The sequence below is a fragment of the Nycticebus coucang genome, chromosome 18 (genome assembly GCF_027406575.1).
Source record: "Nycticebus coucang isolate mNycCou1 chromosome 18, mNycCou1.pri, whole genome shotgun sequence".
NCBI lineage: Eukaryota > Metazoa > Chordata > Mammalia > Primates > Lorisidae > Nycticebus > Nycticebus coucang.
In genome coordinates, this window is record NC_069797.1 from 62,432,531 (window position 1) to 62,449,310 (window position 16,780).

At 34.2% G+C, this 16,780-nt stretch overlaps 1 protein-coding gene and 1 non-coding gene across 2 annotated transcripts in view; one reads left to right on the top strand and one right to left on the bottom strand.

The window, feature by feature from the left end:
- Window positions 1-16,780, top strand: part of LOC128571138 (EF-hand calcium-binding domain-containing protein 13-like) — a 104,926-nt gene that overhangs the window by 62,431 nt on the left and 25,715 nt on the right. The window contains exons 10-14 of the mRNA XM_053570775.1: window positions 1,634-1,735; window positions 2,830-2,880; window positions 3,481-3,585; window positions 4,127-4,186; window positions 5,680-5,784. Of these exons, the coding sequence (XP_053426750.1) occupies window positions 1,634-1,735; window positions 2,830-2,880; window positions 3,481-3,585; window positions 4,127-4,186; window positions 5,680-5,784 (423 nt within the window). The remainder of the gene's footprint in view (window positions 1-1,633; window positions 1,736-2,829; window positions 2,881-3,480; window positions 3,586-4,126; window positions 4,187-5,679; window positions 5,785-16,780) is intronic.
- LOC128571315 (U6 spliceosomal RNA) lies at window positions 16,564-16,670 on the bottom strand. Its single transcript, XR_008375747.1, has one exon. It is a non-coding gene; the product is annotated as a U6 spliceosomal RNA (small nuclear RNA).

The following is a 16,780-nucleotide window of genomic DNA, read 5'->3' on the forward strand; positions in this document are numbered from 1 at the left end:
AGAAAAAAAAAATACACATTTAGAGGGCAGCTCCTGTGGCTCAAAGGAGTAGTGTGCTGGCCCCATATACCAGAGGTGGCTGGTTAAAACCCAGCCCCGGCCAAAAAGCAGGAAAAAAAAAATACACATTTAGAAAACATGAAAAAGGGCTCAATCTCACTAATTTTTAGAGAAATGTAAATTAAAAACACAATGAGATTCCATATTACCTTTTTCAGAATGGCCATTATCAGAAAGTCAGAAAACAATAGCTTCTGGCACAGATGTGATGGAAAGGGAATGCTTATTATACATGGTTTATGGGAATGTAAATTAGTACAAACTCTATGGAAGACAATGTGGAGATAAAGAACTAAAAATAGATCTACCATTTGATTCAGCAACTTTACTACTGTGATTCCCAAATAGGAATGGAAGAAATAAAATTAGGTTTTAAAACTACATTCATAGATAATGTGATCCTATATGTAGAAAATTTTAGTGATTTCACAGGAAAGCTATCAAGCAAATTCAAATTTCAGCAAATACAGAATACAAGATCAACATTCAAAAATAAGCTGTGTTCTATACACCAGCAATGAACAATCTAAAAATGAAATTAGGAAAGCAATTCCATTTACAATACTGGGTAAAAGAATCACCAAAAGAGATGAAAGACTTGTACACTTAAAACTACAAAGCAGTGCTAAAAAATTACAGACTCTAATAAATAGAAATATATCCATGTCATAGGTGGATACATTTATGTTATTAAGATGTTAATACTACCCTAAACAATCTGCAGATTCATAGAATCCCTTTCAAACTCCAACAGCTATTTTTTTCCAAAAATGGAAAATCTAATTTTCAAATTTATTTGGAATTGCAAGTGGCCCCAAATATCCTAAAAAATCTTGAGATAGAAGTACAAAGTTGTAGGACTTACATTTCCAAATTTTAAACCTAGTGCAAAGTTACAGTAATTAAGATGGTGTGTGGTGATGGCATAAAGATAGATATATATACCAATGGGAGTAGAATTAGCTGTTATAGTAACATATTAGAGTAATGCTACTAAAAATCTAAGACCTCTATTATTTCTACTACATTATAGTTTAGTGCTTAATTTCACATCATGATTTTAGAAGCTTTAAAAATCTATCCCCATACTTTTTAAAATAAAATGTTTATGTATGAATGCCTAGAGTTAGAACTTAGATTGTCAGTATTTTTAGCAATAAGACTTCAGTATTCTTTGTTGCTTCCAAAGTCATTAACATGTCTTCTACTGTGGTGTGAAAGCTAAATTTTTGTTCAACACAATAAAAGGTCAAGAAAAGTTTTGGTAAAGTTTCGGACTTGATCTCAACACACAGTAAGTACCTGTTGGTGAAACTGGATCAACAATCTACATTATCCTAATTTACTATACAGTGTATAGTTGTAATTGCATATTCTGTTGCCCATCATTTAGAGATTATACTGGAATTAAGGAGATAGTCTTTATCTAAAGGCCCAATTGCCTGTTTGTCAGGTCAGTTCTCTGTTTATCCAGTGGTTGTATGTAAGGATGTATAGGCAATTTTTTTAATCATATGGTATCATGATAATATTCACAATATTTCTAAAAGTCTTCATTTCTTTTTCTTCAAAGGAGTGGTTGATGTCAGTGACATGAAAAAAGTTCCAAAAAATGTGGAAACAGAACTTAAAGATGAGGAACACTCAGAAGTGGTGAATAAACTGCCAATTGATGGTGAGAATTTCAAATGGCAATGTGTTTATTAAATCATTTTCCATTAGTGGAGCTTGCGTGTTGGTTTATGAGAATTTCTATAACAATTCTATGTCCTAAGAGAAAGATTATTCATAAACATTTCAGAAGGCATTACCACTTTACCTTAAGAAATACCAACTATGTCATTTCATTTTAAGTTTGAGAATCAGTTGACTCTTTAGTCAGAAATGCTGCTACACTCTGGCTATTATTCTTGAATCCACTGTGAGTCCCACATTTTAAGTAATAATTAAGAAGAAAAGAAAGGCATGGAAAAATATAAGAATGAAAATAAATAAGAAATTACAAAGAAATGGGAGTGCAGAGGAGAGTTCATTATGCTACACAACCCCAACAATAACTGTTTTAGGTGCCAATGAATGAAAAGAATGGCCTTGTCAAGAATTTTCTTCATTTTGTATTTTTGAGAAAATTCTTGAGATTAAATTTGTACTTTGTAGGGAAAAGTAAAATCTGACTTTGTGAAATGATGGCTTCTGTACTGCCTTAATAGATACATCTATCATTTTGGTGAGACTTGATTTGTGTCTTTGTTATTTATATCTGATAGATCTATCATAATATGCTGATGGGTGGTATAAAGGCCTTTAAAGATGAGTGAAAGATAGAAAACAGTAAATTCTGATACCTGCTACCCTTCTCATATTCAGATGACATATATTTATGCTTCTTTTGATCAATTGGTACTTTTTCAGATAATCTCCTGTGTTATGTTTTAAAGGAGAGTTTCATAATTTATTGAAAGTTTATAATATATGACAGAATAAGCAATGTCTAGTCTAAGTGTGACTAGTAAACAAAAAAAAATAGTATTTGCTAAGGATTTTTAATCAGAAAAAGAAAAAGTTTTCTGGATGGCAAAAAATAATGTCTATTGGATAAAAGTATGAAATCTGTTATCCCACAACTGCATTGCACTGAGCAATTAATCAATTTAATTTAATTGACTTGAAATTTTAGTCAAAAAGTGAATTGATCATTTATATGTAGGTCAATTTCATTGTCTCTCTTTCTTTCTGTCTCTCTCTCTCTCAATTATGGCTTTTTTATAGCTGGAAAGATTGATCTCGGTAAATTAATGGATTCGGTGAAAACTATAACAGGTTAGTAAGAAAATACTATGAATCTAAGATCCTAGTTCTTTACTCTGATTTTAATTTAGTGAGTTATTCCTATTATCCATTTATGTTGAACATTTTCATTGGAAAACGTGTATCTAATTTCCTAGGGTTTGTCTATGGAGTACCTGCATTGAGCAGTAAAACTTTAGTGGAATGTTAAGATGGCAATTTTTTTACATTTTGGAGATTTTGGCAGTATTTCTTTTCCTTATGAATAAATGCAGAAAAGCATTATATGGGCCCAAAACAAATGATTAGGTAAAGATAAAAATATAGGATTAAAACAGTGAAATTAAATTTCATGATTAATTATATAATGAAAAAATTAGATCACCTCCCACAATATTCTTAAATAATATTGAAGGGAGATCATTAAATCCCATTTCTGGTATATATGAGTTGTCCCATCATTTTATATAAATTTTAAATAAATTACATTCCTATGATGGCTACTGATGCAAATGAGTGCATCTCATTCTGCATCTGCTGTTCAGACATATGGCAGTTAAGGCTGGATAGCCATAAATTCATGTGTGTGTGTGTGTGTGTATTTGGAATGATCTACCTTTATACCTCTTGAAGGAGAAGAGTTCAAAGTTAGTGGTATGAAACATGACCTAGAAAATATGGGGCCAGAGCTTGCACTTAAAGGAAGTCTGAAGCTAATGAATCAAACATCGGTTGATGGTGAGCATTTCAAATAACATTGTAGAAATTATGGCTGTGCACAGTTTTGTGAGAATGTCCATAATTACCTCATAATTGCCTTTTATTTGATAGCAAATTTTATAAATGAAAAGATTTTCAAAAATGTTCAGAATGAATTTCAAGCAGTTCTACTTTAAGAAAGCCCAACTGTTTTGTTTGATAGTTTGGGAATAATCTGCTCTGTCAATCACCAATCCTGCCATCAGGACAAAGAATTTTCTGTTCTTTCTTTAGAAACCAGAGAAGGTATCCCCAAGATTAAGTTGGGAGGTAAGAGAAAATAAATTGAATGGGAGTGAATCAATAGGGAAAAAGGATGAAATTAGAAAATGGGGTCAATCAGTAGGAAGAGAGGGCCCATCAAGAACTTTTCATCCTATAATTTTATGTTTACTGGAGATTAAATCATAAATTCTTTCAGGAAAATCATAAAGTCTATCATTCTGAAGTTATGCTTTTTAAAATGACTTAGTGAATCACCACATTTCTTTTTGTGACCTGATTTTTACCTTTCTTACAGGTAATGGAAAAGTCTATCAAAAATTAGATGGTAGGAAATCATCCATCAATGGTAGGAAAGGTAGGTGAATGTAAGATTTTCATGTTTTGCATTTTTATAATTTTCTAATTATTAAATTATGATTTCTGCCACCTTTGACTATATTTTGATAATATATATATACTTTTTAATAGATCTGGATGTATTTTAGCAGACAATCCTTTGTTCTATCACAGAAAGTAGTACCATACTCTGAAGATTTTCCAGTTTGGGGCAAATTGTAATTTGCCATGTATAATGCTCTCCTGTGTATAATACAGGCCCACACTTTTGGCTCAAATGTTTAGGAAAAAAATCTTTCATTTTAATGTTTTAATTCAAAAATTTCTTTGTTTATATTTAGGTACTTTTTTGTATGATAAAAGAATTTTAGCATTTATTTTTTACATATTATAGTACAAGACATTTTATATAACAAATAATTATACAACACAAGAACAGATACAAGGTATAAGAAATTTTATGTACCAGGAGCAAATTTACAATATTTGTGCATTATAGAAGGCCAAGAGCTCTTCATCACTGTCAAAAGGAGAAGTATCATGTTCTTCAATGTCTACATTACTGGTGTCTTCTGAAGAGTCACTTTACTCATCCCAGTAAATTTCATCATCTTCACTTCCATCCATAGCATTGCTGATGCTGCATTTTTTAAACGATTTCACAACCACTTCCTTCTTTACACTGTTCCATGATCTTAGAATCCAATTACAAACCTGGGCGATGGATGCTTTCTTGATTCTGTTTAAATCATTACCAGCTGACTATATCCATGATGTCCACTCTTCAAGGGCTTTAAAGGGCTTGTTCACTGATACATCAAGAAGTTGCAGTTGGCTGGTTAGTCCACCAGGTATCACAGCAAGTTGGATTTTCAAGTCCATTGCTTTTGTACTTTTTGTAACATGGGCTTTCATTGCAAGTTCATTGTTATAGTTCAACAAACCAAGTACTGTATTCAAGAGTACAATTTTGCATTGAGACATTATTGCTTTCTAGAGGTATACTTTTAATGCATAAACATAAAGAAAATAATTTAAAACATTTGTATAGATATGGAATTGTACTACCCATGTATAATGCACATCCTTATTTTTCCCTCAAAAATTTGGGCAAAAATTACATACATGGCAAATATGGTAGATACTATTTCAGCTCTTTAAAAAAATAAATGGTTTAAATAAAAACTGATCGTAAATTTTAATAAAAGTTGAGATGCAGTTTCGGAGTTGAAAAAATGAAAAGAAAATACTATTTTTTGGCCAAAAGACAGAGATATTTTTCCTTCTTACTGGTTGCTAAACAGTTGCCCAACTAGCTGGCTAACAAGAAATACATCAGGAGAAGATATTTTATTTCTGTTTCTAATATTACAATTTGTGGTGCATGTTGACAGATCTCACTGGGCCTTAGTCTTTGTCCATTATGGTAATTATAATGCCCAGCAAATAATACTAAATAAAGTGTGGTGATTAGAGTTTACTCATATGCCATGTTATTCTCTTTTTTTAAAGGAGAGATTGTTGATGTTAGTAAACTGGGCACTATTTTGCAAAACATGAATATGAGACTTGCAGAAAATGAAGTTAATGACCTTACAAAAAACCTTTCAGTTGATGGTAAGCAGTGAAGATATATTTAAATTACTCAACACAGTCTGAAATATAAGCTTTTGTTTGTTTGTTTGTTTATTTATTTTTGGGACAGAGTCTTACTCTGTCATCCTGTATAGCATACTATGGCATCATAGCTCACAGCAACCTCAAACTCTTAGGATCAAGCAATCCTCTTGTCTCTGCTTCCTGAGTAGATGGACTATAGGCACCGTCACTATGCCCAGCTAGTTTTTTGTAGTTTTTAGTAGAGATGGGGTCTGGCTCTTGCTCAGGCTGGTAGAGATGGGGTCTGGCTCTTGCTCAGGCTGGTCTTGAACTCCTGAGCTCAAGTGAGCCTTCCACCTTGGCCTCCCAGAGTGTTGGGATTATAGGCGTGAGCCACTGCACCTAACCAGAATATAAGATTTTATATAATAACCTCTAAGAATGCTTATTTTGCATATAATGTTAATTGGAAAATAATCTTATATTAAAATGTTATTTAGAATAACCTAGGCTAACAGTAAGTTAGTTTCTTAAAAATTAAACAAAATTACATTTCACCAATTTTATCCACCAATATTAAGAATATGATTGTAGTTACTATTAAAGATCCATTTTTAAAAATTTTATTTTAATAGATTTAGGGGTTACGAATGTTTTTTTTGTTACATGGATAAGTTGTAGAATGGAGAAGTCTAGGCTTTTAGTGTACCCGTCACATTATACCCAAAAGGTATTATTCATCCTGCACCCCTCTCCCACTCTCCATCACCTGAGACTCCATGTCCATTATCTCGCTCTGTATGATGGTCCATACCCATTTTGCTTAGCTACTACTTGTAAGTGAGAACATGAGGTGTTTAGTATTTTTGTTCCTGGGTTACTTCACTTACCCACTTCCATCCAAGTGGTTACAAAAGACATTTTTTCATTGTTTTTCATGGCTAAGTCTCATGGTGTGTGTGTGTATACTGTAAATATATATAAATGTAATTATACATATTACATGTTTTATACATATTACATGTTTTTACTCACTCAGTAGTTGACAGGCATATAATTTGGTTCCATCTTTGCGATCTGTGCTGTGATAAACATATGAGTGTGTCTTTTCTTATAAAATGACTTATTTTTCTTTGAGTAGATCCCAAGTGGGATTGTTGAATCAAATGGTAAATCTGCTATTAGTTCTTTGAGAAATCTCCATAATGTTTTCTATAGAGGTTATACTAATTTATACAGACATACTCCTACAAACAGTGTAAAGCATTCCCTTTTGCCACATCACCAATAGTAATATATTGTTTTTGAGTTTTTGATAATGGACATTATGATGGGGGAAGGTAGAATCTCATTATGGTTTTAATTTGCATTTCCCTGATGAGTAGCGATAGCATTTTTCATGTTTATTGGCCATTTGTTTCTTTTCCTTTGAAAATGTCTATATGTCTTTTGCATACTTTTTAAATGGGGTTATTTGGGGTAGGAAGTGCTGCTGATTTCTTTGAGTTCTTTATAGAGTTTAGATATTAGTCCTTTGTCAGATGTAAAGCTTGTGAATATTTTCTCTCATTCCATAGGTTGTCTATTCAGTCTGTTGATTATTTTTTTGGCTGTCCTGAAACTTTTTGGTTTCATTAAATTCCATTTATTTAGTTTTGATTTTGTGTATATGCTTTTGGAGCCTTTACGTAGGCCAATGTTAAGATTAATTTTTCGTGTGTTTCCTTTTAAGATTTTTATGGTTTAAGATATTACATTTAAGTCTTTAATTCATCTTGAGGTAATTTTTATATATGGTAAGAGATAGGAATCCAATTTCATTCTTCTACATGATGTTATCCAGTTTTCCCAGCACCATTTATTGAATAGGATTTCTTTTTCTCAGTGTATGTTTTTGTCAGCTGGTTGAAGATCAGTTGGTTTTAGATATTTGGCTTTATTTCTGGGTTCTATATTCTGTTTCATTGGTTTATGTGTCTACTTTTATACAAGCACTGTGCTGTTTTAGTTACTATAACCTTGTAGTAAAATTTAAAGTTGAATAATGTGATGCCTCCAGATTTGTATTTTTTGCTTTGGCTGTTTGTGCTCTTCTTTGATTTCATATGAAATTTAGAATCATTTTTTCAAATTCCATTAAAAATGACATTAGAATTTGATGAGAATTTAATTGAATCTGTAAATCAATTTGGGCAGTATGGACATTTTAACAGCATTGATTCTTCCAGTCCATGAGCATGAAATGCTTTTTAACTTGCTTGTGTTGTCTATAATTTCTTTCATCAGTGTTTTGTAGTTGTCTTTGTAGAGGTCTTTCCAACTTCATGGTTAAGTATATTCCAAGGTATTTTATTTTATTTTTTGCTGCAATTTTAAATGGAATTGAGTTTTTGATTTGACTTTCAGCTTGGTTGTTATTAGCGTGTAGGAATGCTATGATTTGTGTACATTGATTTTATAATCTGAAAATTTACTGAATCCATTTACCAATTCTAGAAGACTTTCGGGGGAGTCTTTAAAGTTTTTTAGATATAAGATCATTTCATTTGCCAACATACACAGTTTTCCTCTTTTCCCATTTGGATGCCCTTTATTTCTTTCACTTGCCTGATTTTTCTTTCTAGGACTTCCAGTAGTATGTTGAATAGAAGTGGCGAAAGTGGGCATCCTTGTCTTGTTCCAGTTCTTAGGAAGAATGCTTTCAACTTTTGCCTACTTGTATGATGTTGACTGTGAGTTTGTCATATATGGCTTTTATTATTTTGAGGTATGTTCCTTCTATGCCCAGTTTGTTAAGGTTTTTTTTTCTTTTATCATGAAAGCATGCTGGGTTTTTATCAAATGCTTTTTCTGAATCTACTGAGAAGATCATATGGTTCTTGTTTTTAATTCTATTTATGTGGTGAGTCATATTCATTGATTTGTGAATGCTGAACCATCCTTATATCCTTGAGATGAAATCCATTTGATTGCGGTAAATTATCTTTTGAATTTGATTTGCTAGCATTTTGTTGAGGATTTTTTTTACATCTATGTTTGTCAAGAATATTGGTCTATAGTTTTCTTTTCTGTTGTGTCCTTTCCTGACTTCAGTATCAGGGTAATATTAGCATTGTAGAATGAACTAGGAATGGTTCATTAATTGATCGTTTTGAAGAAGTTTCAGTAGAATTTGTACCTTTTTTTTTTTTAACTAGGTCTGGTAGAATTCAGCTGTGAATCCCTGTGGTTCTAGAATTCTTTTTGTTGAGAGATTTTTTTATTACGGATTCAATCTCACTAATTATTATTGGTCTGTTCAGGTTTCCCCTTTCCTCCTGATTCAAGCTTGGGAGGCTCAGGTTACCAGGAATTCATCTAGTTTTTGTACATTTTCTGTTTTATATGCATAGAGGAGTTCATAGTAGTCACAGATGACTTCTTTTGTATGACTGTGATATCACTTACAAGGTCTTATTTTTCATTTCTGATTGAGTTTATTTGAATCCCCTTTCTTCTTTTGTTCTACCTTGCGACCTATCAGTTTTGTTTATTTCTCCAAAGCACCAACTTTTCATTTCATTTATTCTTTGTGTTGTTTCTTTGGTTTTAGTGTCATTTAATTCTCTCTGATCTTTCATCTTTCATATTTCTTCTCTTCTACTAGCTTTATATTTGGTTTGCTCTTGTTTTTCTAGGGCTTTGAGGTGTGAAATTAGGTTACTATTTTGTGATCTGTCTTTTTGACATAGACATTTAGTGCCATAAATTTCCCCCTTTATCTCTGCTTTTGTTGTATCCCAGATATTTTGGTAGTTTCTGTTATTATTCATTTCACAGAAAATTTAATTTTCATCTTAATTTTATCATTGACCCAAAGACTGTTCAGGTGCAGTTTATTTAATTTCTATGTGTTTGTATATTTTTGAGAGTTCCTCTTGGAATTGAAACATCATTTTATTCCACTTGGTATAATATCATCTTTTAAAAAAAATTGAGGCTTGGTTTGTGGCTAAAGACATGGTCTATTTTGAACCACGTTCCATGTGCTGGTGAAAAGAATGCACATTATGGAGTTTGGGGGTAGAATGTTTTATAAATGCGTTAGGTCCATTTGTTCTAAAGTCCCATTTAAATCTCAGTGTTTCTTTGTTGATTTTTTGACTTCATGAGTTGTCTAGTTCTGTTGCTGGAGTATTGATGTCTTCCACTATTTTTATGTTGCTATTTATTTTTTCTTTATTCTGGTAGTATTTATTTTATGAATCTGGGAGCTGTAATGATAGATGCATATATATTTAGGATTGTTATATCTTCTTGTTGAATTGATCTCTTATCATTATAGACTGATTTTTTTTAATAATTATTTTTGGTTTAAAGTGTTCATGGGAATAGCTACTCCTGCTCACTTTTGGTTTACATTTGCTTGTAATATTATTTTCTTCTCCCTACCTTGAGACTATGAGAATCTTTGCAAGTTAGGTGGGTCTGGGAGACAGCAGATATTTGGGCTGTCATTTTATTCATTCTGCCAATCTTTGTCCTTTGTGTGAGGCATTTAGCCCATTTACATTTAATGCTATTATGGATATTTGAGATACTCCTCCAGACATTATATTGTTTGTTAACTTAGATGCTTTATATTTTTCCTTGTGTAACTATTTTATTAAAGCTGTGAGGTTTTATTTTTTTCACTTTTGAGTGTTTTTATATAGGTGAATATTGACCTCTTATTTTGATGTTTACTCAAACTCCCTAAGTATTTCTTATAGGGCTGGTCTGGTGGTTACAAATTCCCTTACTGTTTGTTTGTCTGGGAAAGACTTTATCTCTCATTTATGAAACTTATTTTTGCAGGACACAAAATTCTTTGCTAACAATTATTCTTACTGAGATGGTTAAAGAAAGGACCTCCATCCCTTCTGGCTCCTAAAGTTTTGATTAAGAACTGTGTTGTTAGTCTGATGAGTTTTCCTTTGTAAATTACTTGAGGCTTTCATCTTGAAGTATTTTCTCCTTCATGTTGACTTTGGCCAGTCTGATGACTATACCTTTGTGATGTCCTTTCTCAATGAATGTTTCATGATTTCATTGAGCTTTTTCATCTGGATCTCTAAGTCTCTAGCAACATTAGGGAAGTTTTCATCCATTATTTTATCAAATAGGTTTTCTATGCTTTTTGCTTTTCTTCTCCCTCAGAGATCTCTATGATTCTTATCTTTGGGTGTTTTATATAATCCCATAATCTTCAAGAAAAATTTGTATTTCTTGAAGACTTTGTTCAGTGTATTAATTCCTTTTTAAAATTTTTTGACTGACTGGATTAATTTGAAAGTCTTCTCTTCAAGCTCTGAAATTCCTTTTTCTGCTGTTAACTTTGCACTGTATTTTGATATTCCCTAAATATCTCTTTAATTTCTGTAAGTTGTATGTGTGTGTGTTTTTAATTATTTATCTCTTCAGTGAATTTTTCATTCACATCCTTTTTCTTTTTTTTTTTTTTTTTGGCTTCTTTCTATTGGCTTTTAACTTTCTCGTGGAAACTATTCATCTTAACTTGCAATCCATATTTTGAATTTTAATCTGACGTTTTATACATTTCCTTTTCATTGGGAGTCCATTGCTGGAGAGATAGTGTGATCTTTTAGGGGTGTTGAAATAGCCATTTTTTCTTGTTGCCAAAATTGTTATCTTCATTCTCTTCTCATCTGGAATTCTTCTCTTGGCTCAAAATAGATATCTTTGTGGTTCCCTAGTTCTTCTTTGAAGAACTTTGCTGCTCAGCAAAGAAAGGAAGAGGTTCACTGCCTTTCAGTTCATTTGGTTAAGTACCCAGTATGGCATTGCTGGTAATTTGGCTTGGTTGGATTGTAGACCTCTGAGAGAGTGCGCAGGTGCCTGTGGTTGTGGCCAAAGTTATGTAATCTCCAGTCCCTAGACACTTGGCCGGCATACTTGAGTTCTAGGGGGACCAGACTGAGACCAGGCTGGTGATCTTGCCCTTGAGCCTTCCTGAGTTTGTTTGCTAACTGTGATAAGGGAAGGTTGGGGTGATTTACTGGTCAGGAATAATGCTCAGGCAGGAGAAGGAAGGATGTACCATGAGCCTACCAGAGGATTGATGAGTACCTCTTGATGAGACTTGCAGAAGAAGACATCTATGGGGTGTGCAAGCAGCTTATACCTCTCTCTTTTACCAGTGACAGCAGCCTCTGTCCTTAGGAGTGCAAAAGTGCCCAGATTTCCAGATCCCATACTTGTTCAATTACAGCAGAAGTGGTGGAGGCAGCTCAACCTGCTATGTTAGGACTACCAGAATGACTGGCTTGTGGGCTGTGGCTAAAATGCTTAGGTGGCAGGGGGCAGTGCATCACAGATTTGCCTCCGGATAGGGTAGGTTACTCCCAGAAGAGGAAGCCTCTCTCAGTGGAAGTGTTAGTTTTTGGTTTTGGGGTACACAAATGCACCCAGATTCCCAGCTCCCTTCATGGTGTGGCAATACCAGGGGGTAGTAGTGAAAAGCTCAAACCTCTGTTTGCTGGACTCCACGAATGGCTGGGGGCTACTGCTGAAATGCTCTGGTGGGAGAGGTGTAGTTGTGCCAGGAAGTTGACTCCAGGGGCTTAAGCTTCTCTCAGCAGAGTCGGGGCAACTGCCAAGAGGACTGCTAGTCCTATTCTCTCTTAGTGGAGGCAGTAGTTTTTGTCCCTGGGTACATTAACAGGCTTTATTTATTTACAGCTATTTATTTATTTTTTTATTATTAGATCATAACTGTGTACATTACCGCATTTATGGGGTACAATATGCTGATTTTATGGAAAGGAGTGAGTCCCTAATTTTGTGGAAGCCTGAATGTGATAGAGTGTGACAGAGGAGCTCTGTCAGAGGTGGCAGCTCCGTTGTGGAAGTCTTGTTGGCCCTGAGTGGAAACAGCTGTAACTGCCTTGATAGCAATTGGCAAGGAAGGGGAGAAGAAGCCCCTAAATGGGGTGAAGATGGCATTCTAGTTCCCTTTGTCCTGAGGGGCCCTTGGTGTACTGTATCTTATTTTCCTTTTGTGTGTGGGGGGAAGCTTTTTAAAAGAAAGGTCTCTTTTTTAGAAGCCCACTCTCCTTTCAGAGAAGTGACCCACCCTGGATGACCAAGCCCTAGGAAACTCAGTTCTCTTAGGACTCACAGTCCTCTAAGTCTGTTGCGGTCAGAGTTGGTGCTAGACAACTTTGGATGTGGATCCAGTGATGTAGAGACCCAGAGACTGAGAGTTCCCCTTCAGGACAGTAGCTAAGAATGCTGCCTATCCTTTAAGGTGAGGAAATGAACCGTACCCTCTGTGCAAAACCTGTACCTTCAGCCCTGCCCTGGAAGAATAGACTGTTTATCTGTACCACACCCACTCCAAAGGCTCATGCTTGGGAGCAGAGGTGGCTATATTCACAGCTTTGGGACAGGAATGGAAGTCTCTGTCTTTATGTCCTTTTTGTTCTGGGGTGGGGAAACTCTTCTACCATACAGACTCCATGGGGAGGGAGAGAAATATAGACAATTTTGGATCTTGAGCAAGGAGCTCTCATTTGCAGGAGAGTGTATGTTTCACTTTTATTTTGTCCTAGAAAGCACTCAGGCACTTCCCAGACCCCTAGGGGCAGCCTGCCCTATGAACCACAACTCTAGCAATACTGCTGCTCTGATTTGTCTCCCTGTTCTGTCACAGTCCAAGTGGGTGCTGGGGAATGTTCATGCGGGATCCAGTGACAAGGACACTGAGGGCTATGACTTCCCAAACAGGATAGAGGTACCCATTGATTGCATAAACAATGTAGTGCTGACTGCCTCAGCTTGGATCTATGGTGGAGGAAAGTGACCCTATGTGGGCCTGCAGTGCAGTTCTCTGCTGTCAAGAAGCTCTCAATGGCAGCAGTGCTTGGATTCATGAGACTAGAAGGGCTCTCTGACAGATGAGGAGCTGGCAGACTGCTACAGATGTGAGGGAAGGAAAAGTAAAACACTTCCACTTGCCCTTTTCACCAGATTCCAAATGCTTTGTGGGGGTCAGTCTTTGCTAATATCTTACTCCTTCTTTTTCTCTACAACTTCTTCCTGTGGAATTTTCAGTAAGGGCAAATCTTGACACCTTTCCCTAAGTATTCCACATAGGCTATGTTTTTTCACCTGTATATTTTTCTTCTTTTGGGGGCAATCTGGTGACCAATGTTTATAGTCAGCCATCTCACCATCTCCCTCTTAATTAATCTGGACTGAAGATTTGTAAAAAGATAACAGTTATAAAAGGGAAGGTTAAAGGGGAAAACATAAGATGAAAGGACCTTAAAACAACAACAAAAAATTACAAGGAGAAAGAAAAGAAAATAATTACCAAAGGCAGAAAATCACTAAAATATTCTCCCATTCTTCTTACCCATTTACATAGACAAGAAAGAGAAAAAGAGGAATGAGAGATGTGGGATACATTCTTACTTCAGAGTACATCAGCTATCATTGGTGTTGGGGCCATAAAGCATGCAGGACAAAATGTGCAGAAGCACTCCTCTACTTAAACAATTGTGCAGATTCTGACATTCTTGGGACAAAAGCCATGATCCAAGCTCTATTTTCAGGTTTCAATTCCACTTGGATAAACTGGAAACCAATTCTTAATTTTAACAAATACTAAATTAAAGCTAAAGTGCTCTGAAGCACAAAACAATCCCAAACCGTATATTAAAAACTCAAAAAGGTTAACCTGGCTAAAATTTCAGGACAGCCAAGTGTATATCTAGAATAGTTCCTAACAACCTCCTAATCTCATCTCTTACTCAGAAGTCATTTACTTACATCCTATCTTATTTTCCTCTTGTGGAAAAAAAAGGGGGCTTTTTAAAAGAAATGTCTCTGTTAATGTATTTGTCCATTTTCTGTTCTACTTTTTTGATCCATCAGTAAAGAACATGTGGTACTCTTTATAATATATGGGCTTGTTTTCTTTGCAGCTGATATTTTCTCTAGATTAATAGGAAAACTAAAATTACATGTGGAGCTACAATTTTCATTCTAGAAAATATGCTCTTGTTACCTCAATGGAACAACCCATAGTTTAGTTACAATGGAACTGCCTATTCATGGTGTTAAAATAACTAACTTCTAGGTAGCTGAACATTGGGGGAAGGGCTATGTAGCTTTCTTTGAGATTAAGGTTATCTGTAGAATTTACCTCCTACCATTGATTATTCTTGCTCATCATTTAACATAATAAGAGTATTATTATTTAGTATCAATTAAAATACATACAAAGTCACTGATAAAATAATATGCATAAAGAAAAATGGACATTTGGGAAAGAGCAGGGATTTTTATTACAATTAAATTGTTTTAATCACTTGTGCATGTCCTCTTCAGAGAATATAACATTGGGATTGAACCTGAGAAAGAGCTTCCCAGGGGTTAGGGTTTGGGCCTAGATCCCCTATAAATGGTTCCAAGTATTCAACCCTTAAACTCCCTCCAGGAATTTTTGTTAGAATGCAGATATGGATTTATCAGAGAAGACTACCTTCAGACAAATTTAACATTCAAGGAATTCATGCATACTTGTTTTTCCAAGTATTGCCTAAGAACAAGCACATTTTTCATACTTTCTCGATCTGTAGTTGATTTTAGTATAGAAATTAAGTTTGGCCTACTTTGCTTTGACAGGTGAATAGAGAGGAATAGAGATTCTTCTCACATTAGATTTAGCAAATGTATTACATAAGTTATGCTTTGTCAATAAATATTTGTTATTTTATTAGGCAAACTTATTTTCAATTTCTGTGGTTAAAGGTTCTTCACTTTCCCCAAGTTTCCATTTAAAAATATTTATTTCATAAAGGTAGGGAAAATCAAGACTTTTTTTTATTTAATAGAAGAGAAAACACATTTTCTAATATATTTTAGAAGTTCTGGGAAAAAAACATCTATTTGTAAGATAATTTTGTTTAATTAGTTTCCATTTATGAATTCATATAAATACCCATTAAGAATCAGTGTAGAAAATATCTAGAGTTAGTGAAGGACCTCAAAAATGACTAATAAATCAAACAATAAGGAAGTTAGGAAATAGTGTGGTAGGAAACATGCGGTAAAGCAGAACAATGACATATGGGGTTAGTTTTAATTGAATTGGTGATTAATTGAAAACATTGTAATAAAGGCTGAGTGGACATGGAGTTAGGGGCCTTCAACTTGTCCTCACTGTAGATGGTGAAGGTACTCCAGGCCCACTCTTTAAAACTTTTATTCTTTGATTGACTTGTTGGGATGCCTCAAAAATAAATAAACAAATAAAACTTTCTTTCTAAAAAAAATAAAGTAGTCATGCAGTATAAGGAAATAAAACTCTGACTAGGCCTATAAAAATAGCAGGAAATTATTGAATAGAAGACAGGTTGAAAACCCACTTGAAATAGTGTAGAATGGTGTACCAAGTTTAAATCTTATTCTTTGTGAAGGAATAAAGTAATAGTTTATCCTATAAGGTGAGTGAACTAAACAAAACAAAACAAGCAAAGGAGGAAAAAAAGGCCTTATGAAAAAAGAATGCCTGAATCTCAAAACTGTTATAGTAGAAGAAAGATCAATAAGTCAAAGTTGCACTGTTTTTTTTAAATTTTCTTTTCTTAAATATCTTTTTAGTTAAAGTTGCATTGTTGCAACAGATGTATTAGTATGAATATGATCTTGACCTGAATCTCATAGAAATGAGATTGTATTTATAGCTTTTTTTCTTTATGTGCTTTATGTTTTTTTTTTTATTTTTTTATTTTTTTATTTTTTCTTTTAAAAACTATGGAACGCTTCACGAATTTGCGTGTCATCCTTGCGCAGGGGCCATGCTAATCTTCTCTGTATCGTTCCAATTTTAGTATATGTGCTGCCGAAGCGAGCACGTGCTTTATGTTTTTAAGGAAGTAAAAATAAGATGACCTGTGGTTCATGTCTGTAATCCTAGCATTCTGAGAAGTGAAGGAGGTAGATTGCTTGAGTTCATAGGTTCGAG